This window comes from Helicoverpa zea, chromosome 12 (genome assembly GCF_022581195.2).
Source record: "Helicoverpa zea isolate HzStark_Cry1AcR chromosome 12, ilHelZeax1.1, whole genome shotgun sequence".
Classification (NCBI taxonomy): Eukaryota; Metazoa; Arthropoda; class Insecta; order Lepidoptera; family Noctuidae; genus Helicoverpa; species Helicoverpa zea.
The window spans coordinates 3,313,960-3,337,932 of NC_061463.1; the positions used below are offsets into that span (position 1 = coordinate 3,313,960).

At 34.6% G+C, this 23,973-nt stretch overlaps 1 protein-coding gene across 5 annotated transcripts in view; it reads left to right on the forward strand.

Annotated features, from left to right (window-relative positions):
• The window catches only part of LOC124635040 (tyrosine-protein phosphatase Lar), a 367,852-nt gene that overhangs the window by 158,940 nt on the left and 184,939 nt on the right, over positions 1-23,973 (forward strand). For all 5 annotated transcript variants that reach the window (XM_047170803.1, XM_047170802.1, XM_047170805.1 and 2 more), the window contains exon 3: positions 16,324-16,432. In XM_047170803.1, coding sequence (XP_047026759.1) covers positions 16,324-16,432 — 109 coding nt within the window. The remainder of the gene's footprint in view (positions 1-16,323; positions 16,433-23,973) is intronic.

Sequence of the window (23,973 nt, forward strand, 5' to 3'; positions counted from 1 at the left end):
GCTTATTTAAACATTTTTTCATAATTATTTAAAGACTCTGTAGATGATTCAAATATTTCTAAATCTTGACCATCCTCATCTTTGATATTGGCATCCAGTTCTTGGATGAAGATTCGCTTATCAAACACCATGATGACCGTGATGTCAATGTTGAAAGACAATATACCAACCAGTCAATGCTACATTTGAAAAATCCCAAAAATAAAATAACAATAACAAATAGCTCTTTGTTCTCAAATTAAACGCAACTAATAAAATAAAGTGCACAACACAACTTGTATTCGGGGACGAAAATGCCAAGCACTTATTGCCTGAAATACTTCCACTACGGTTAGAGTTAATCAACTATTCCGAACGAAGTAAATCGCGGAACTCCCGCAGAATTTAATCCAAAGAAATATTGCAAACACTGCTGTGGAATACACTAATTGAGTAATAGGGTCACATGTATTATTGGTGCTGTTGAATTTTTGCCTTCCGTCTCATTGTTCCTCATAATAAGAAGAGTGTTTGATTCAAAGCTTAAGCTTAATAAGCTTTCGCTAATCTCAGATATCACTGGACTGACTTGAAAAATCGAGGCTACTTATGATGATGCACGAGTAGCGATTTATTTTTTACGGGTTGCAAATGAAACCGCTTGCAGAATCTAGTCAGTTGTAATATCACTTTGTGTTCTGCCACTCACATTCTAAAAAATCCTACACCCATTCGTCAGTATTCTGACTGCATTCCTATCTTCCTAAGTCCATGACAACTATCCAAATCTGCACACCTGTAACAAAAAATAATAGAGTTACTTTCAACATAAGTGAGATCTACTATCAGTAGTTTGTCGAACTCATTTGTCCATTGCCCTTTAAACACCCTTCACAACTTTTCCACTAGTATTTATTTTGGGAGTCTTTTGTCTGCCAAGGACAAACTAATTATGTCCTATCCAAAGTGCTCTAAATAATGAAATATTTCATGTTGATCGTCCAATTACAAACATGATTGTTAGAGCACAATACATCTGTACAAATGTAATTTATTTTAATGCAACCGACTCCTAAAACCAATTAATTCGGCCCACAAAAAGGTAATTCAATTATAGTTAAACTTAATTCAATTATCGTTTTGTTCTAATAGTGTTTTGTATCAGTTTTTGTTGAACCCATCGCTGTAATTACTTTTGAACCTTTGTAAAAGTTTGATAGTTTAATTAGCACCCTCCATTGGTTTTGTTGTTCGTTTGAAAGCTAATCACGTGGTATGAACTAGCTATTAGATAAGGGTAACACTGATAAGGTATATTTGATACGCTGAATATATTTTGTTGGGTTTGTATTTAAAGTTTGTTGTTGCTAGGCTCTCTTCAGTTATTTGATCCTCAAAATTTTAAACTCAGGAGCTTAGTGGTTTTGAAGTTTGTTTTTGTAATAATCCTATTAGTTCGAGGCCTTTTTTCGTATTATTGAATCATCTATACATAAAGATTAAAATCGCAAAAACCTGTCCAATTCATCACACACCAAGTGTATCACAAACACTTCTCCAAAATACAAAATCTTCTACATCAATTTTAAAATCTTGTGATAAAATGGCTGAATCAAGCCACTAAGAATAGATACTAATATGTTACTAGACAACATTATTGAACATCAAGACACGTCGTTCATCTAATACATTTTAAAGGAATTCTAGATTAGATTAAAATTACTAACGCCTTACGTTCAGTGTGTTGACATCGTCTCTTTTCTCGGTACATACGTAATTTATTTGAGAGCTCTTTTGTCGACAACCGTTTAGCATATAAACTTAATTACGAGACGAATGCATTTGCTCTATTTATATCGTACTTAAGACAACAATTAGTTGCTGGACGAAAGGGTAAATTAGTACAATCATGTCTTCCTTTGTTAACTACAGAGATCTTGGGAGATAAAGATTGTGAAGTTTTTTTGTTGTTGTCTCCTTTCTTAAAGCGTTAATTGTAGGGATGTCATGTTTTGTGGCTCATGGTAATGCCAGTCTACTTATCTGTGGACGAAGCCTATAGTTTTAGAATTGCGTTATGAATGTATTTGTTATATTTTCCATTATTCACTTGTTCCCAGCAGCATGTTTTAGAAACATTTATTTACTCTTACTCTATTAATCACATTTTTAGCGCATGAACTTTTTCTTTATGCTTAGGTATATCTTATCTCTACCTATGATCATCATGTCATACCTATCATCATATCTATCATCTCATACCTGCAATAAAAACTACATAAAGCACTCAAACAGCTTAAATTAACGGCATAATACATTCACACCCACACAAACACATCACACAATTTATCACGAAACAAATGACTGCACACAAACATTTATTACGCCAACAAAATCAGATCTATTTCTTGTTACACCAAACATACCTCGTTACGTCCAAACTTAGATCGTATACAGTTATCAGTGAACAAACTAATACTAAATTAAGGGGAAGCACGTATGTTAGTAAATCAGAACGAAGCGCGCACGTAGCTATCCGCACAGTTTTTGATTAATACCCCTTAAGTAATGTTATGTTCGGAATTTGAGTTAGAATTTTGTGTTCTTATTTAATATTCATTTTGAAGTTTTTATTTAAGGCCCTCATATGGTTTAACGGGACATCATCTGTCTTATCTTTTTGCCAATTATATTGAGCTTGGCTTCCAGACTGACTTCGCTAGATAGATCCTAGAATATATACCGCGGCATCCTGTGTTAAATATCTTTCTCTAAATTGATGAACAGGGTGTATAAGTTGCCTCATCTTTCGAATCATTCAAATCTATATCGTACTCATATCATATAGTTGCAATAATCCCTTCTAACAGTTTTCAAAAGCAATTAGAACACCATGACGTCATAAAAGAAACTTCTTCACCCACCCTTTTTCGGCATTCCAGATTTACATACATTCTTAGAGCACGAATTGTCGAAACGACAAATTCTCAGTCAAAACTCTTGGCAGTTACGCCCATTAATTGTCGAAGTTCGTACGTACAACCCCGGGCGGACCGTATCTGGCGTATGTTAACTTTGTCCAAATTACCGCGCGGTAAGAACTTCTGAGATATTTGTATTGAATTCGGATCTTGTATTGTATTGGTTAGGGTTTGAGGATGTGCTAATTATTTTTGGCGACAAAGATGTGCGATTGTCGCTTTGAACGGTTTTTTATGTTCTTGTAACATCATCATCATCATCATCATCGCTAGTATTTTTGTCTTTTCCAAAAGGTATATGCGAATAACATTAAATTTTAATTACTATATTTGTAGACTTATTTTCTTTATAGAACCTTCTGTAATCTTTTTACGATTTCCGAAAATAGTGGCACTATTCACCTAACCTCCTTCCCACTTTCTTTCTCTTGTAAGTGACTTAGGGTCGATGTAATATGTTTTTTCTTCCATTCCCTCATGTCATTCACTCCCTTTTCATTCATATCATCCCTCACGTGATCCATCCATCTTTTTTGTTGGTTTCTCCTCTTCCTTTACTAAATTGCATACAACGTCATAACATAAATGCCTTTTAAGAAGTCATTTCAGTACATTTGCTTGTAGACATCTGATGCCATTGTTAAAAAAGTGATTCTGATTTAGGCTATTTTAGGATTTCCTAAAAGACGGACTACTTTTGGTAATATATTATTTGCATTATTATCGGTCCAAACGTGTTAAAACATACATATAACAGAGGGAATTTTCAGTACATTTCGTGTACCAAAAAATACTCTACAAGCTTCTAAGCGCTAGTCCAACTTAGCCTTTTAAAAGTACGGTGTGTAAGTGGACACGAGCATTACGCTAAATGGCAGCAAAAGTTTCCCTGCTGTATGAAAATAGATACAGCGAACGCAAAGGGAATATTACATGGAACTGTTTCAATGCTTCTGTATCACGGAGTAAGGAAAGAGCGGAGATGCTATAATGCAGGTAGGTCAGTCCCCATCTTTTAGGTCAAATTCGTATGGTGGCCATGACCGAAACGATCAGTTACCAGTAAAATAATGAGACGTTCGGGTTATTTTTGTCAGGTGTTAACGATTTTTGGTATTACAAAAATGGTCGGACCAAAGGTGTAAAAAGGCGAAAACAGTAACGTTTTTTATAAGTAATGTTATATTAGAATTGTATAGCTGCGCCCTGACAGGGTATCATGTATGTGCCTCTACATTCTGTAATACCTACTCATGATTTCAATAAATATTTTAAGTTTGAAGTTCCTCGTCGCCCGCTCACCCGCATTTTGGTACGCTACTTTCTTAAGTGATTTTCCGTTATGGCAACTCCACTAGTCATTTTATTTTCCATGTTCTGTATCGTTATGGTTTCCTAGTACTGTGGGCTACTAAAGTTTGTAGTACTGTTTTTACTCAAAGTAAAATAATTGGACGCAATGCTTTTAAGCGTTTTGATGTGACATAGTTTTAATTGGTATTGTGTTCCATTAATATTTATGAAAGTGTTGGTAGCTGGCTAAAGTAAGGCTAGTTGCTAGGGTTTTTAGTAATGCTTAGAATTAGGGCCTTAATAAATGTTGTTTTCTGAGTTGTTTTACACAATATTAAACTATGTTTTTGATCATGTGAAAATATGCACTTTTAAGTACCACATTATGAAAAACTGAAAAAAACTCGACTATTATTACACAGCAGAAAATAAAGCTTCCACGTATAAAATGGCTTTGTTTAATCACTAGCATGTCAATATAGATGTTTTAGAAACATTTCTACGTAACGTCGGCATACAAATATAATGTCTATGTGTGCGTGCAAATAACGTGAGTGTGCAAACAAGATGGCTGCGTAAATGTTTCTATTTCATACAATCGTATGAACGGTAAAATATGTATGAGTTTGTATGTATACAGTGGTGTATTTACATGGTTTCATTTGAGAGTTTTTTCTTTGTGGTGTTGAGATTTCAAGAGCTTATGCTGCATATATGTATCATTTGTTAGATTGCATTTCAGTTGAAGCTTATGATATTCACTTCTAGTAATTCACATCATAATCATGCCAAAAAAAATAATTTTTTATATATCAGTGATATCCTAAATGTAGGCCTCGATGAAATTAAAATTACAGGTAAACACTATTAACTTAATAGTTGAATGAAAGCTCATTCTAAAATAAGTCACCTATTTCTAAACCCCTTGACAAAGTTTACCAGGTCATGAATAAACGAACATAAGATTAAAAATAAATTAATTTACTCACACAAAATACTTACAAAATCTCTACTGCTATTCGCCGTAGCACTCCACCAATCCTTTTGCTTGTAACATGCTTGCATGCAAATACCAACCTTAAGTCAATAGCAATTAAGTTGGAAACACTTGAAGCGGCACACGCGTGCTCTTGTTCATGCATGCTAGTCTCCACGCAAACTGTGTTAACTTAAATTGGTTAACATTTAAAAGTCGATAAACACTGCTTAAGTCTACTAGATAGCAGTGAGTAAATAATGGAGGAAAAACTAAGCGTAATTTGTTGCGAGTTAACTATCTATCAAGATTCTTACAATTAATAGCAGTTAAAGGTGTTGATGGGGTCGTGACTCAGTTGAAATAGGTGGCGAGGGAATGTTTGTTTTATGAGGACTTAAACTGAGTCATAACTATCGTAACAAATAAAAATTAAGATTTAGACAAGCAAAGCGTAAAGTATGTGAAAGATCCAATCGTGTTACATCACCAGTCAAAACTTATAAACCTACCAAAACAACAACACCAACAAAAAACGCAGCACCTAATAATAACAGCGAACACGACACGACAAACTCTAATGACGTCACAACAAGTCACACACATGAAAATATTGTTGTTGTATCAAAAACAACAAAGGTAAGAGAAACTTATAACGGCGACACGAAAGCTAAATCACTACACGAAACATATGTCAGTCTCACGCGAACCCCACTCCGTCACCAGAATCACTGTCATTTAACATCAAGACGTTTGCGTATGAATAGGACACGACGATACGACTCATCATAATGACAAAGATCACGTCTGCGAACTTAATTAATCATTGTGTTTACTGATTAACATGCGCCATTCAGAACTTGCTTAGTTAGAGAATTTACATTCAGATGGAATAGTTTAATTATTCTGGATTGGGTCTTGGACAATTGTGGGAGTGGATGAGAAGATGATTTTGTTATTTTAATTGCAATTTGTTTTTGTGGTATATAACAATTAAATACTTCTTGACCAAAACCCCAAGACTATAGGCAAACTTGTGACAATATTGTAATGAAAATATGTTGTCTTCTTCCAGTTTTTAGTGATGCTGATATAGAAGTGATCAACTATCCATTAAGAGTTGACAATTCCTATGAAAATGCAATACCGTTGGATTACTATAAAACACAGAACTCCTTACTAAAACTGATAGAAACTATCCACGTAGCTTGTATAATACAGCCCGCACATTCCTTAGAACATAACAATGATACGAACGTCCCTCTAGAGACCAGTTATCGGCGAGTGAATGTGAAACAAAACTATATACGTTCTTCTTTATAACAATGTAGAATAAACTTCCCATAATACTGTATCATACAATGACGTTAAGTTTACATTTTCAAATGGTTAGAGGCTATGAATGTCGCCCGACTACTTTATGATACAATATTTTAAATAAGAGTTACTACTTTACGTTCTTCTACGCAATTTGATTGCCTCAACTCTCTTGAATTTAAAGTTGCTCCTTTTATGAGATCTTTGACTTTTTTGACTTCTGTCTTCTTTAGTCTTGCTTCACATTTTTTAATAACGAGTCCATCATTTGGTTTTTGCGCGTTCATAAACATTTTTACTTTCATTTACCGACTGACCTTTACACAAACCTCCACGTATTCAGGCTCATCATTATGCGGTCCGCGGGCGTGATGCCGCACATTTTTCTCATTCTCAGCCTTTTTTCATGAATCCTTTCTTTTTCATTACCAATTTGCTACATATTTATTTATTGCTTTTTACCACGATCCTTAGAGGCTCCTAAGGGTTTATTAACTAAGGGTAGGGTAGCTAGTAGGGATTATTCGTCAATAATTAATTTGTTCGTTATTTCAAAAATGTGAGGTTATTTATGTAAAGGTTTGAGACTTAAGTTAGGATTGTTTTCAATTTGGTCTCGACTATGAATAGTCTTAGCACTGAAAACAAAACGCGATTCATAAAATAAATCCCCAATCCATTGTTATATACGCTGCATTGCGCCGTTGCCTTGAACGGATATTGAATTTTCATACCGTTCGTTTGTTGCTACAAGTCAGTTTTTATTTATCGCACATTTATACCAAGCACGTTTGTTGACAGGAAATTAATGCATCGGCCGAATCAATTTGTGTTAACTCGCCTCTGGATTACTGATTCCTTAATCTGTAACCCCTTGAGAAAGTTGGGGTAATAGTATTTCGTATGTCTGCACTAATGATGCTCCGTTAGTTTTGTAACTCAAATTACTTTCTTTGTCTTCTTTCATGTAAGCCTCAGCTTCTGTCTCTTATCCTACTCCATTTTATTAAAGTACAGCTTATCTATCTTCTTCCCTTTTTATTACAATTCTTCATTTCATATTTTTCACACCAGATTAAAATTCATACTACTGTTATTTATTTACTGTTATTGATAATCGCGTTACAAATGTACCGTTAATACAGACTATTCAAATGTCGGGTAACCTTGCTTATCGGGAAACACTAAAGTTTTATTTTCCCTTGTAAAATTTTATTACTTACATCTACTTTTAATATGAATTGAAATGTTTTGTTTATGTTATTGTCTTTGGTTGCATTTATAAGTTAACTGTACTGTGTTTACCTTTTAATGGTTTCTTTCTTTGTTGTTTTCGCTAAAAGTAAATCTTGTCTTTTTCACCAGTTCCCAGAAGGTAATGCTTCTAAAAATACTTTCTGATCTTTCGTACTATCATAATTCGGGTTAGTGGTCACGACAAAAACTGTTCAGGTTTTCATCCCATTCTGTTTTTATTTAATGTATTTTTCTGATATTATTTCATACATTGGTCTGTTATTTGATCAATGGATTGTATTTTTTATAAATTAAAATTATGATGACAACCGGTTCGTAATTGGAGGTTCACGAGTTTATATCAACAAACGGTCCTTTCAAATCAAGTCAATCGTGATTTTACGAAAGCAGAATTTCCGATGCAGCGTTCAGTTATATTCTGCATGCATTTATTACTTTATCTTCTGATAATAATCAACGCTTTTTGAATTCTGTATCGTAGTAAATTGCAAAAATTGCTCGGCTCGTTGAAAATTGAAATAACACAATGGCACTATACAAAGTTATCTTTGCAGTTCAATATCCGTGCTTTCCCCGTCTCAAAGGTTCGAACGAACTGAATAAATAATGGTGTTTATTTTTGTAAAATCGACTGTTTTCACAAGCTGAATAATTCCGACCAATTTGAATTATTTGGCTAATGAATATTTAGTGATGGTTTATAATGGTGAGACCTGGGTATTCTATTTGTGAGTTAAGCGAGACTATTAGAAATACACCGCCTACGATCGCTGTCATGCATAATTTATAATAATTTGTTTTCAATAAAAGTAACGGTGGAAATGAAATCTATCCTGGAAGAATGAATTTAGAACTCGGGGGTTTTATGTAATTAGTAAAATTTTAATGAAATAAAATAAGACGCTTAAAATGTGAACTTAAAGTTTTTAAAAGTGAAATGTAAACTCGTGGAAGCGAAAACAAATGCTTTTCCAACTTAACATTTATATAGTTTACAAATGAAAAACAAAGTGCTGAGGACGCGACACGTAACGTTTTGCTCATGGCTACTTTGTTCCAACTACAAAACACAGTGCACACTGCTTTACAAAACAGTTGACGTAGAAAAAAACTTTTGAAAACAAAAAAAAATAGCTTAAACTTTGTATCGTGCAGCTTTAGCGATGTCGCTAGATATTTTTTTTTTTAATTTTGCCGTGTAATTATTTCGCCGACGATTCCTCTTTTTTCGTTTGTAAATCTAAATAAATGGAAGCCGGGTTTTGTTCGTCCATTTTCGGCTTTAAACGAGAATTTTCCGACAATTATTCGGCGACTAGATAAATGCTATTACAAAATTTAGGACTTGAATATTTTGTGGTGGAAAAATTATATCTTTTGTGTACAATTGTTGGAATGGATCTCATCATTTAGGGTATGAATGGAGAGATGTTTGAATGGCGAATTTATTAGGATTTAAACGAACCCTAACTTTGACCAAGATAATTAAATTGAACATTAACTTCGGTGAAACGGTAATGTTTTGGTAAATTAGCTCGATCCTCGTTCATTGTTTTTCTCCGGGCAGCTTTTGAAACGTTATACCTTTGAACATCATTAAACCTACAAAGTAGTCTTTCAAGTAATTCATTACGGCCCAGGTTTAGACAAATAATGTGCGAGTGTGTGCGTGGGTAGAGGACACGACTCAGCTCACTTGTACTCCTTTACAATGCTGTAGGTAATGTTTTGTAATTTAAATATGTATCTTCTATTTTATTTTATTATACTATAAAATCTACCCGAGTTTTCTCTCTTTCTATTTTATGGTGAGATATAGAAATGAATCAGTTGTACTAAAACCTTTTTTTCATGTGTGAATATTAACAATGCCCTCACTATACATTTACGAAACAAGCATGTTTGTAAAAAATAATTTAAATAAATTTGACCAAGTAACCAGTCAACGTCGTTGTGATCAGTTACATGTAATAAGGTCTAAGACTACATTTTATAAAAACAGTATTTTTGCAATGGCTCCAAAAATTTATAACAAACTTCCAAAAAGTATAAGAACTGAACAGAATATTAGTATTTTTAAACGTAGATTAAGTACATTTCTAATAGATAAGGCATATTACTCAGTTGAAATATTTCTAAATGATAAAATAGAAACACTATGATTTTATATAAACTCAATAGGATTAAAATTATTTGTACACCAATTCCATTTGGTAGAACATAGAGCTCTAACATGTTTAATTTTTAAGACCTATCTGTATACCTATGCTCACAAATAAATACATTGAATTGAATTGAATTGAATTGCCTTTATAACTACTGTTACTTTTATTATGTGGCGTCTCATGAGTAGGCAAAAAAACGTTTATACAGTACAGTAAGATGTTCATTGCGTATAATAACGCAATAAATACTGTAAACACCAAAAATACATCGAAAATTACTATTGCCCACACAAAGCAGGTATTGCCCACAGTGCACCCGCTCGAGTGCACAGTCTAAATGGGCATACTCGTAAATCAATCGGTGATTCAGCAGTGAGATCACGCCACGTCATCGAATCATCGTACTCTGTCGGATTCGCGGTACAAGCGATAACTGGCGCTCGTAAAATTAAACACTACGGAAATAAAGCTGAATTAATGTTATATTTTAGGCAAATGTTATGACGTTAATGGCTGCCCGTGAAATAGGGATTTTCGATCAGCATGTTTTAGTTTTGTTGTATTCAGCTTTACATAAAAATTTTACTAACAGTTAATAGTTTCGTCAATTTTGGTGAAAAACTTTTTACTGTACAAATTAACCACAATAGGTATCCTCATTAGCAACAGCAAGTTTCGAAAATAATTCTACATTACAACAGAATTCTGGTTTAAACCAAAACTACTTATTTCAATGTCGGCTTTTCACCGAACAAAAACTGCATCTGCTTGTTAGTTCGTTGTCTGCAAACGCTACGCTGCTACGAACTAGTTGCTGCGAGCTACGAGTGCTACGAGTCGTAGCGTGCGCGTAGGACATGACTTGAAGATTCTTGGTGGGGTGTTTACACACTCGTATTGTGTTGTATTTGTTGAAGAAATCGTTCAACAGATGTCGTGGTGAATTGTAACATATTTATGGGGTTTTGTCAAATAGAAGAATCATATTTTATTTTAACGTCTAATAATAAATTAAACATCTTATTTGTTCGTTTAACATGACTTTTAAATTACCTACGTTATAACTTGACTTACTAAAATATTATCTGTACTTACGAAAGCATTACAAGTAGGTATGTACAAGAGGAGTTCCTAGATTCAGTCCCCCAAAATACTCTAAATGTATTTAGCTATAGCATGTATTTTTCTATATGATTATATAGAAAAAAATATATGCCGTGAATTTGTGTTTTATAAACAATTTAATATATTCTATGAGTTTAAATTTAAATATTATATTCCTAATAGTGCAGCACAATTTATCTAAACAGCATAGAGGGAAGGTTTGCCTCTTGAATGCGGAGGCTTCGAGGGCTATCAGATCGTAGTGAATCATTAGTGGTATTACGTTTATCGATGTTACGTACTTGTCCGTGATTAGTGATTATTATGAATGGTTTATATTGATTGATTTGACTGGTGTTTATAATTACACTAGTCAACAAAATTTCCCTTTTTTATTGTATCCAAGGTGAAACATATAAATTTTTGCAGATTATCTATCACAGAATCGAAGTCTAGAACACCGAACTGCTCTAGCAGTTCTAGTTTTGGAGAAAAACCAATCTGAAAATGCCTAAAAACGCTTTTTTAACGATATTTAAAGCCATTTTTCTACAGACACTATTTTTTTTTCGTATTTTCCAACTAAAGAATCATTTAGTACTGCTCTTCTCATTTCAAATCCAGTTTACTTTACATCATTTTCCTATAGCCTTCCTCGATAAATGGGCTATCTAACACTGAAAGAATTTTTCAAATCGGTCCAGTAGTTCTTGAGATTAGCGCGTTCAAACAAACAAACAAACTATTCAGCTTTATAATATTAGTATAGATTATTTCTTTATCTTTATAAACATTAATGTACTTTCATACATTTACACGCGACATTCAGCTTTCAAAACATCAGTGTTCGCATATTCGCGCGTAATGCCGACAGCGAGACGGATTAGCCGCGCCGCTGACGGCCAGCTATTTGTTCTAGAACCTTCTGTTTGCACGTCATTATCGCGTTTCCTTGCTATATCGATTTAGTTGTTTATTGTGTTGCTGTGATTGGTTGTGTGTGTAAGTTACATACACATGTAAGTTCAGAGGAAGAACAATAATTAAACCATTAATTTACATAATAGTGTCTGGATGAAACTCGCCCTTGTAAACAATTTTCTCCATAAATAATGTGTGTAATAAAGGATAATAATAAATAGTAGTATGTGTAAACTTACTGAATTGAAATTGTGCGATTGTGTTTTAAAACGATGTAATTATTTTCCTAATTTTCGTCTGATGCTCTTAAAACTCCAAAATCATGCCCAAGAAATAATAACAATTTCCCAATCCCTCAACAGAATTTTGTATTGTCAATTTTGAAACTTACCTAAACAACTATTAACCCCATCAACACCAACTTAAAAATTACCCCTTCCCTGTCATCACAGTTAGCAAATTAGCTCGTTAGTCAGTTAATTAAGATTGGCCCTTGATTAAACGTTTCCGTATGCTGGCATGATAGATGATTATTGCCTAAGACTTTCCTTCACTATAAGTATGTACGTTTCTACGTATCCGTCTACCATGGAGAACAAAATGACTAGCGGAGATGCCAAAGCGGAAAATGTCCTAAGAAGGTAGTGCGCCAAAATGCAGGTGTGCGGGGGACGAGAAATGTTACTGTCTCCGCCCTTATACGCCTTCTTTGGACCCGACCATTTCTTTTAATATCAAAAATCGTTGTCAGATGCCTCAAAAACTTGAACGCCTCGTTAGTTTACCTACTCGTAAATGGACTTATTTTGTTTTTGCCACCTTTTGTATTAACCATGTCTGCGAATAAAGATTTTCGTTTCATTTGATTTCAGAAATGATCGTTTTGGTCTTGCCCATCGTACGAATTTGACCTAGACGAAGGGGCCTGACCTACCTGAATTATAGCATCTCTGCTCATCATTCCTTATTCCGTGTTCACGACACTTTAATTAAGATATCTCAGATTTGATAACGAAGATTGAGATTAGGAACGGTGACGGATTTAATGGCGTTTCCTATAGGGTTAAGGTTATTTGGTTATGAGTTTGAGGTCGTTGGTTTGTAGGTCAGAAATGGGAGTGCTTATGTGGTCTTTGGGTTCGATTCTCGTATCGAGAATTGTTATTGAATTTAACCGTATCGAATTCTGCTAAGGTAATAAGATTTACAATTGAAAAATCCATATTCGTAGCTTGACAATTCTAAATTGTTTACAGATATTTAATGAATGAAATTGAAGTGTGCTTTAAAACCTTTAAGTACTACATAAAGGTATTAAAAACACCTAATAAGCGAACTATCAACTACACTAACTAATCTATCTCTTCAATAAATAAAAGCCTTAAATTAACAGATTCAAACTATGAAATCGCCATCATAACACTCCCACGTTCAGCCATCGTAACCAATTTGATGTTCGCTCAGACCGCTTGACGTATAAGCGGCTAACTTCAGCGTAGTTAAATTTAAACGGCACAACACCTATTGTTTCAGATTTGCAAGTTCGTTGCGTTTCATTAATCTGTTCGCTGAAACTGGCTTCTATAGGCTTATGTTAGGAACGAAAATGGATAGTGGTGATGTGAAATTATCGGTATCTATAAAGCAGACTACAAAATCTATGATGGTTACAATTCACTTTTGTGATTTCTGGTTGGTGCTGGTTTGTTTAATTTTAGTGATATCCTGTTCATTCGATTCATAAACACTGTTATATTTTATTAAATGTTTGCATTACTGAAAACTGCACTGTTTTGTAAATAGGATAAATAAACTAATTAAGCAGATTCAACTGCACTTTGAAATCGAAGAAAATATGAATAATTACACAAAAATTCAAGTCCAAAATTTAACTCATTCCAATCATAAATTCTCGTCAGATTTCTACAACCATCTGGCTAGACACTATAACTAATAATAACTAATAGTTACATCACCAAACCAATTTCAGAGAGTCTATGCAAATAGCTCTATTCGTGGCATCAACGGTCGCACCTGGTCCACTCTTATTGGAACTTATAAGTTCTGCAAACTGCGTCCCACTCTATATCATAGAATATTTAGTTTCGACCACGGAGAAAGGAACGATAGCGGAGATGCCTTATTGTAGGTCAGGCGCCTTCTTGTAGGTCAAGGCATGATCAGTTACTAGAATTAATGAAGCGTCCGGGTTCAAAACAAAACCAATCTGTCAAAGATTGGTCTTGATTGGTGATTTTATTTTGAAAATAATGGGTGAGTTCCATAGAAAGCGTTTGAGGGCGGGGCTCGTAACGTTCCTCGTCCCCTGAACACCCACATTTTAGAGCGTTACTTTTTGGGAGATTTTGTGTTATGATATCTCTGTCTAGTCATTTCGTTGCTCCGTGGCTCTAACCCATCTATCTCTTTCTAACTTACGACATGATACATCTCTCCTTCTCATACAAGCTGAGAATTTGTCTCGGTTATTGGAATCCGTGAGTTATGCTCAATTTTTATATGTATATCGTCTTTAAAATATATGGAGTCCAATCTTATGATTTTGAAATTTCTCTTCTTGAATTTTGATGTTGAAATTGAAATCTCTTTGATAGTAACGCTTTAAATTTCTTGCCAACTTTGAGAACTTTATCGTTTTATTTGGTTATTTATAGATAAGGCTTTGTTATAGGTATAAAATAGGTCTCGTTTTGCAATCTTAATAAAAGTTCCTTCCTATCTAGAGCCAAAGTAATTCATCACAATAATAATAAGGCCTATATAATGAAAGGCCGAAGAACGTTTATTAATACACCCACGTCAACGCACGCTTCCACTCTTCATTATGACGAAAGTATGTCAGACATGTTTTTCTTTGTTTATACCAAAGTAATCTACTCGAAATTGTCAAACAGAAACAAATTGTATTAACACAAAAAATACTATGATTAATACTACAAAAGTTACGATGCCAGTACAGATAAAATTTAATAAAGATAATGTATTTGGTATTCAACCTTCTGGGAACATTTAATTGTGTCTACAGATGCTTGGGCCATTCTATTACAGTTGAACCGTCATATTTGGGCCGAATATTCAAACGGCGGGATTTAATGCACGTGACCGCGAATGAATTAGGATTTGACATTTATTTGCAGATATACCCTCTGTTTGTATTCTGCTTTTGTTAGCTTTAGCCGTGTTTTGTTTCGGGACAAAAATATATAATGTGGGATTGGATTTAAGGTCTGTTCTCTGCGTTATGTTATTCTTACCTTTTGTGTTATGGGCTTTGAGGTAGGCAGTGTTTTGTTTTTATTTGTTTGGTCTCTTCTTACGATAATGTAGGTAAATCGGATAATACCCTAATTCGTCATGAAAATAAAGTATTTTGTCTAGAGATCTAACTGGGTGGGTAGGATAGTCGGAAAATAATTTGCGTTTTTACTACCGTAGGTTTTATGTAAGTTTTGATCTTAGTACTTGAATCGTGACATTGCATACGTATTTGATTTTACGCTGTATGCTTCATAAAAAAAATATTTGTATTAGAACATGATTTGCCTACGAGCAAAATCAGAAGCGAAAAAGAATTTCGGCGTATCGGTCCCCGATGAATTCGTTTAGCTAATATTGAAGGGTGCGCATTCCAATTCGACAAGAATGTTGTGAGTCAGCATGAGAATCCCTCCGAGTCACGCTGACTCCTGACATCACCCCATCTGTTTACAGGTGGAATGCTAAGTGGCCGAAGCACATGACTTCACGACTAAACAGTGAAAAATGTGTTTGATTGAGAAAAGTTCTAGTGTCTATTGTGAAAGGCGGACGCGCCAGTGTTGTGACCTCCCCACGTCCAGTTGAGAAGACCGAAACAGTGTGAACAATGGAATATGGTTGAACTCCATAACAACCAAACTGTGCTTCCTATAATGTTCTCGCGCAGTGAAGCCAATTAAACCTAAACGAACGTCTCTCCCTGACTATAGCAAAAAAATAATACCATTGTAAATATAGTGTATTCAAAAAAAAATCCTCGTCGTTGTCTACGTGTTTTAAAAACTCTCTAGTTTTAATCTTAAAAATAAAATTTTGAAAATTTTTGAATCATCGAAGCGGTTGTCGTATTTTTGTGATAAATTAAAACAAATTATATCAATTATTGTAGGTTATGTTAATGTTAAGTGGCAAAACTGGTTGTGATGTGTATATGTAAGGCGTAAGTAAGGTTTTGGCGCATTGTGTGCGCTGTTTTGGTGGGTGGGTTTGCGCGGGCGCCGCGCGGTTATGTTGGGGGCGGGGCGACGTAGTGACGTGTGTGTTGGCGCAGGCGCGGCCCGGCGCCGGTAAGATGCGAGAGCGGCGCTGTGCGCTCCACCGCACCGTCGCTCTACTGCTCGCCTACCTCCTCTTCCTCAACTGTCAAGTCGATGCTGCTGGTGAGTTGCATTCCTTTTTTAAATCTTTCTGGACGCTCATTTGTTTCTGTAAGCACATTTGTTTTAGAAGGACTTATCCAGATTGGACTTAACATTCTATTTCTCAGACTACCAACACAAATCAGAAGAACTTGAGTTCAGAACATTTAGAAGTTTAATTTCTATACAAATGATTATTCTACTGTAAATACATACTATATTACCAACTGAATTGTTGGATATTAAGTACTTCTCATTAGAATATCGATATTTGAAGGTTTTTAATACATAAACCTATAACTAAAGTCAGAATACGCTTAATCGAAAATGATGGACTCTACCTACTATTACGGATGTCTAGGAAAATAAGATGATATGTAGGTACATACATTGCTGACTGACAAAATTCAGCACTATCATTCGGCATATAATAGACACAGTTTCTCACTTACTTAAATACGATCTGATATATCGATTACGCACAAACACTCATTTTTATCAATATTCTCTTCTTCAAACCGCCATATTGGAAAAGTCCCAAAAATGACAATATCTAAACAATTTACCAACAAATGAGGGTCTAGATTACTCGCATGGTAATTTAAGTTATTTAAGTATGAAATTGTAAAAATGAACTGACGAAATAACGGCATAGAATTCTATAACGTTAACAGCGGTCATAATAACCTAATAACAGTTCCAATGAATATTTCACAGAAATAACGATGTTCGTCGCGTGCCTATAATGTTAATTTCTGTCCCGATTTTTTTTTCAGCGAGTGTAATTAAATAAAATGACTATGATAATCAAAGTTCATGTACTCTGGATTTTAAATAGTATTTCTACAGTATTATTAGCTGATGATATGTAGGTATCATAATAGTACCTTTTACGATATATCATTAGAATATATTTTGTAATTTAATTAGTAATTATTGACTAGTAATGCCGTTTTTATATTCACGGAATATAGGAAGTATCCAAGCCAATGAGCTATGATAGAAAAACAAACAATTGAAAATATTTCTGTGGGTATTAGGTAAAAGGTAACTCACCAAAGTCTAAGTAGTTAATTATGACTTATACAAATAAGACTAATACACATTCATTCATTAGTATACAGCATGAATCCACATTAACATTAAAATCCCGACTAAAAATCGCATCCTTTCGGGTCTATCCCACCCGCATAATTATGTCGCAGTGCTTCATGAAAATGGTACCTAAAACGTTTTTATGGTGGAAAATAAAACGGCTGTAGTAAACTGTTGTTGGCGACACGTTTTGTCGGGTTCCGTACGTACTTAGTATGCGTGTCGTGGCTACCCATGACGTGTCGCAAAGTCGGGGAAATATAGCCAGTGTGTGCATACAATAAGAAGGAAAAAACTCGTCCTGTATATGAAATATGTAAGGCTATTCGATTTTATTCGAATGGATGCTTGGGATGAGGCATAGGATGTGCGGTGAGATATATTCTGGAAAGTGTTTAGCATGATAGTTTTCAATCAATACGTGAGTTGATTTTTATCATTAATAATTTCTTGATATTTGCTTTAAAAACTGTAAATTAAAAAATCATGGTGAGTTAGGCGTTTTTCTCATCCTGTAATGTTCCAAGATAAAAATAAAATACCATTAATCAAATCCACGATGAAAACCCAACATTCATTTATTGACGTATCCCTTACAAAATACAAGCACCAAGGATGTTCCGAATAACAACATAAAAATCCTACGCCACAAACGCACCCACAATTTGGGTCGAACGGACCTCATTACGCAAACCGACGAAAATATAAAGATATTAGACACACTTATTGTTGTTTTACGTCTTAAATTGTTATAATACCGACATTACTGACACTCGGTAGGGATCGTTTGCATAGCTAGCGACGGCTGGGCCTGTTATAAAATGACTACAGACCAACTTATGGCGCAATTAATGAACCCTAGTACATGATAGGAGGCCAAATTATACTTTTTTAACCCTGGGCCTGATGAAGTATTCTTGTACGCATGTGGAGGTAATTTTGGTTGCCAGTGTTACGTAACAATCAGCGTATATCTTCAGCGTACATCTGCCAAAAGACAGCAGTCTTTTGGCAGATGTCCACAGGCCTTTTAATGTATGACGACGACGAATAGACCAATAGACGATCGGCTGGCAAAGAATTAAAAATACTACCTTCAATCTTTTCAAGTGATTTGATTAGGAACGTTGAAGATTTCTTAAAAGTCCTTTAAAAATATTATTTCAGTCATATGCTTTAAATGTTGCTTACCTCAAAATTAACGAGAAACATTAAGTGCGATGACGACAATATCAAATACATTCATCAAAATATGATGTAGTGAGTTAGTCAATTATTTGAAATCAAATTGATGACGCGTTCATTAGGGTTTGCATCCTAGTTTTCATGCAGGACTAAACTTAATTTTGATGTACAATTTAAATGTCAAACATCCAATGTTATTGGCACACAATGATTATTGGGTTTTGCTAGGAACTGTGGGCCAAGCACGAATATCTAACGTATTCGAATCGACAATGTATCGAGGCCTCGATTCGAAAACGGAGTTTGTCGATAGTAGGCAGCACGAACCACATTCGAAGCACTATCGAACACTCGATTCGAATTCCAAGGTGACGTCATGCAAATGTAAATAGGGACGCGCCACAGTGAGCAAAATGAACGATTGTTGAATGAATGGTGCGTTCGAAAACTAACTCTAGTTGTTAATATTTTTTTTACCTTTGATTAAACGTTTTATTATTATTAAATTATAATAAAAACTGAATGTAATATAAAAAAGAGACCCAAAGTTAATTATTAGACATTATAAAATGGCATTATCTCTAGCAATATAACATAGTTACGGAGATTTTATTTTTTAAAAATGACGGGTACCGAACGCACCCACTTGACATCCGACGCGCGTAAGGGCGCCAAATTTGTTTATGTTTTGCTACACGTCCACAACAAAAGTATTTCTGTTTTTTTTTTGCTACAAATAATTAAGTGCTTTCAATATAATAAATATTATGAGAACCAGTCAGACGCAATATGAAATGATGGTTGAATTCATGGAAGCGTGAGTAAACAGTTTTAATAAGTTTGAGTGGCATAAACTTTAGTGTGAAGTATTTTAAGTGCAATGCTATTTCTATATTTTTGAATTCGGTTTCATTTATGTCCAGTGGGTAAATTCTATTCCTAAGTTTTGCTCTGCGCGTAATTTCTCTACAATGATTAAAAATAAACATATAAATAACATTTTTTTTTTCAAACACATTAATTCTATAGGTTCGCAAATAAATAAAATATGATTTAATTACTTACCTTGTTTCTCGTGATTGATATCCATAATATTCTAGTAAAGCCGCTAAAAAATAATATGCGGTACTACGTTCATACAGTGGCGGTCCTTGCATTTTAAATTATATTGAAGCTATTACTAATTGTTCCAATAACTTAACAATAATTTTATTCACAAAACTAACTCTAAACAAACATAAACACGGTTAAAACTTTATTTTTACACTTCTCGAAACCTTTCTCACCGACTATTTTCAAGTGAATAATGTTTCGACCATACTCGATAGCCAGCCTTCGAGAGTTTACGTTACCGTACGTCAAAAGAATGTTCGTGCTGCCATGTTTTGTTTCCTTTTACGCCCGATAGGGGCGCTGTACAATTCTCATACAAATGTTACTCGATTTCGATACGAATAACTTTTCGCAAATATTCGTGCTTGGGCTACTGTACATTAATTTAACGATCTAAATTAAGAGCGCCGTAAAATGAATAGAATTAATCATAACTTGTAGCGTTAATCGAAATACGAAACCACCGTAGTTTCATTTAAGATTAAAAGTATGCGTCTTCTATTAAAATATTTTAAAGCGCGTTTATCAAAGAGTGTCAAATGACGTCAGCGAATAGCGTCGCCGGTCGTTACATCGCGCAGATCTTAAGATGCTCTAAAATTGACAAAAGGTGACTTGTGACGTCAGATGGCACCCTGTCGTTACAACCCGCCTCAATGCCACGCCCACCTTACTTAAAATACGATGGCGCCAAACAAAAAGAAAACAACACTTCCTTGCCGCACCTTCCAACATTAATTCTCGATTATGAATTTTATTACAATCGTAAAAGGAAAATGTTTTACTTTTGCACATATTGGAATAAGTAAAAAAGATTTCGTATTAGATGTCTTTACGACACCCCAAAAATATATTACAGACGTGACTATTCGCGTCTATCTCGATTACGAATGTCGAATCGATTTGTGGAGGGAAAAAATCGGGAATATGCGACGACGCCAGCTACCGGCTTTGATTTGCATTTTAATATGCACAAGGGGACGGGGAACGAAGCTGTCATATTGTGCAAAAGTGATAATGTAAAATGGATGTGTGTTCGGGATCGATTGGGAAACAATCGATAAAAACGTATCGAGGTCACGTCATCGCTGAGAAAAATGAGACCTCTTTCACTACCTTTATTCGAGTTTTTATGCCAACCTAAGGGAAGGCAAGATAACATTCTACAATACAAAAAAGCGATATGGAATTTCTTCGGAAATTCATTTGGGATGCGAATTCTTTATCTAAGTTATGTAGCGGCAGTGTATGTAAGGAAATTCTCTAAAGTGAATTCTAAAGATATTTGTAAATAAGGAAGTCATTTAGCTTAACTTATGTATCACTCCTGCCTTTTTTGTTAATTTAAGTTCGCCTAATTAAATAAAGAATAGTTGCCGTTCATTTTACACAGCTCTATGTGTGAATAGGTATAGTAGTTATAGTTTGATATTAAAATATACACACCTAAATAACAAAATTGAACCATTCACCCTCAAAGAATATACCATCCCCAGAAATATTAATCCAAAACGGCGCAGACTCAGGTACCCCGTTACCGTCAAACTCAACATTTATAACCGGTTTGCACCGGAATTTCTATTTTCATTAAAGCAAGGTTCATTCGCCGGAGACAAATCAGAGGTAGGCATGGACGACACCACGTGTTCTCTACTGCCAGAGGACATAATCTAAATGCTAATATATCTACGTCACTGCTTCGACGATCTTGAGGACTTGACGTTCCGTTTTGCACCGATTTAAGGTGGCCTTTCGAAGCGAGCGAGTGGCGCCGTGACTGTGTCGCTATGACAGAGCGACTGATAAATATCGGGACGATAGATGTTCTATTATACTAATCGATACTATCTATCTTCTATACAAATATAATAAAGAGAAAACATTATTTGTTTATTTGTACCCTAAAGGCTCCGAAATTATTTAACTGATTTTAAAAATTCTTTCACTGTTGGAAAGCTATACTCGTCCCAAGTAACATAGGCTGTATGTATTTTATGCCGGTACGGGCAGTAGTGCCCCTGGCACGTCGGTGAAACCGTGGGAAAACGACTAACGTATGATATTCTGTGCGTTTATAGTGGGTATCTAAAGTCGCCAAGTGACGCAGAGTTGGTGATGAAGTTATAGACGCTGCGTCGAAACGCTTGGTTTGAAAGCCTACCTTTAAACATTCAATATCGCCGCAGTTTTAAGGGAAAAGCTTCACATAAAGCCATACAACGGAGTGCATATTGAGATGTGTTGCATGGAATTTTTATCGTGTTTTCAACCTTTTTGGTTGTATTAAACCTTTTTTGTGGATGGCTGGAAATACTGGCTGAATTATTTTTTATGTGAAATCTATTCTGTGTGTGGGCTAAAAGCTATATTCTATTTTTATCGCATTCTAATTTTAGTCCACTAGTGTCAAGTGCAAAAATAGTATCAAAACAAAGTTATGAATATAATTCAATTTTGTTCATTTTAGAACCTCCATTGCGTTCAAGTCACCGGTGTCGTATAGTTAACTCTTGCAAAAATATCCATATGTGCCTGTAGTAATATAAGATCTTCCTACCCAGATAGCATCACATAATACACTATATATATAACCCTTTGATTTAGAATACCCATTAATTAGGGTCTCATGTTCTCTCCAACAATAAATTTTGGGCTATCTAACGTTGAATATAAGTGGTTATTCAAGCCGCAAAACATTACACGGTTACCGTTCAGGGGTACCAACTGTACGTGGATTCTTGAATTAAGTTTCGAACATATTTAAATATTTTATATTGCTTTGTCTCTGGCTTAATGGCTGGTTATAATTTAGTATAATATAGAATCTGATAAATTAAGTGCAGTTTTTAATGCTTAATGGTTTGGTCTCTATTGTAATTCTAATCGATATTCCTATCTATGCTCATTGGATAGGTACATTAGAATATTATCTTCTATACCAATATAATAAAAAGGATTTTTTTCTTTGTTTGTAGCCGTAAGGCTCCGAAACTACTGAACCGAAAAAATCTTTCACAGATGGAAAGCTGCACTGTTCCCATGTAACAGGCTATATTTTATCCCGGTACGGACAGTAGATCCGCGTAGAAAGCGCGGAAAAACGGCAAATGATTTTTCAATACTATCCATGAAATTATATTGATCTGTCCGATTAAAAAACTGCAAATTAGCGTTCAAAGATTGTTCACAATCTCCACAAAACTGTATGAGAGTAAAGAGCAAGTTTTTGAAGCGAATAGTGAAACTTATTGATGGAATAATTAAATTTAAAATCTGGTAACCCTTGTTCGTTCAGAAACGCTCGCGGCCTTCAACTTATGAATATGAATGAGAGATAACTATGCGCCTCGAGATAACAAATATAATTTCTGAGCGAAATCTATTGTATTTTGATAATGGAAATCGTCAATAATGAGTTATTTATTGGCAAAAGTTTGTTAATAAATAATAATAAGAAGTGATCTCATAATATGAACGAATAAGTACTATAAACGTATAGATACATACATTTTTAGTTTTAACGTAAAAGTACACGTAAATTTTATTCGAACAGTGAGATCAAACATCTTTCAGAATATAATATCATTTATGAATTTAATAAGAACTTAAACGGTACATTTTAATAATAGAAAAGAAAGTCTACAGACCCTAATGAGCTCAAATAAAATTATTTGCATTCAAAAATCTTCCAAATTATTCAGAAAATGTTGAACTTGACAATAGTGGAAGTTCTCAATGCCTGATAGGCCTTCGTGCGGTCTACCAATAATATTGTTTTCCCGGCGTGCACCGTTGAATGGCTCGAATTGAATTTCCATTGAAATGGAATTCTTTCCACGGTATTGATTTTAGATTCGGCTGAAATGAAGTTTTCATATGCCGAATGTTTAAAGATGATTTTACGTAGACGGCGTGAGTGACTTCATCTGGCAGTATTCTTTCATATTAACATCTAGAAATCGTTGTTTGTCTTTGAGTACTTAAATTCTCACATTGATCAAGTGATTTGCAGAGGCAGTTTTAATGTCGAATAAACCTATGTTAGATGAAAAAATATCACTTTAGTAAACAGTATCCCTTAGACGTATTAATCCACAAAAATGTCATCTAAAAATTAAATTTCATTCCATTAACATCGCTTCGTCCACGTAACTAAAAAAACAAAAGAA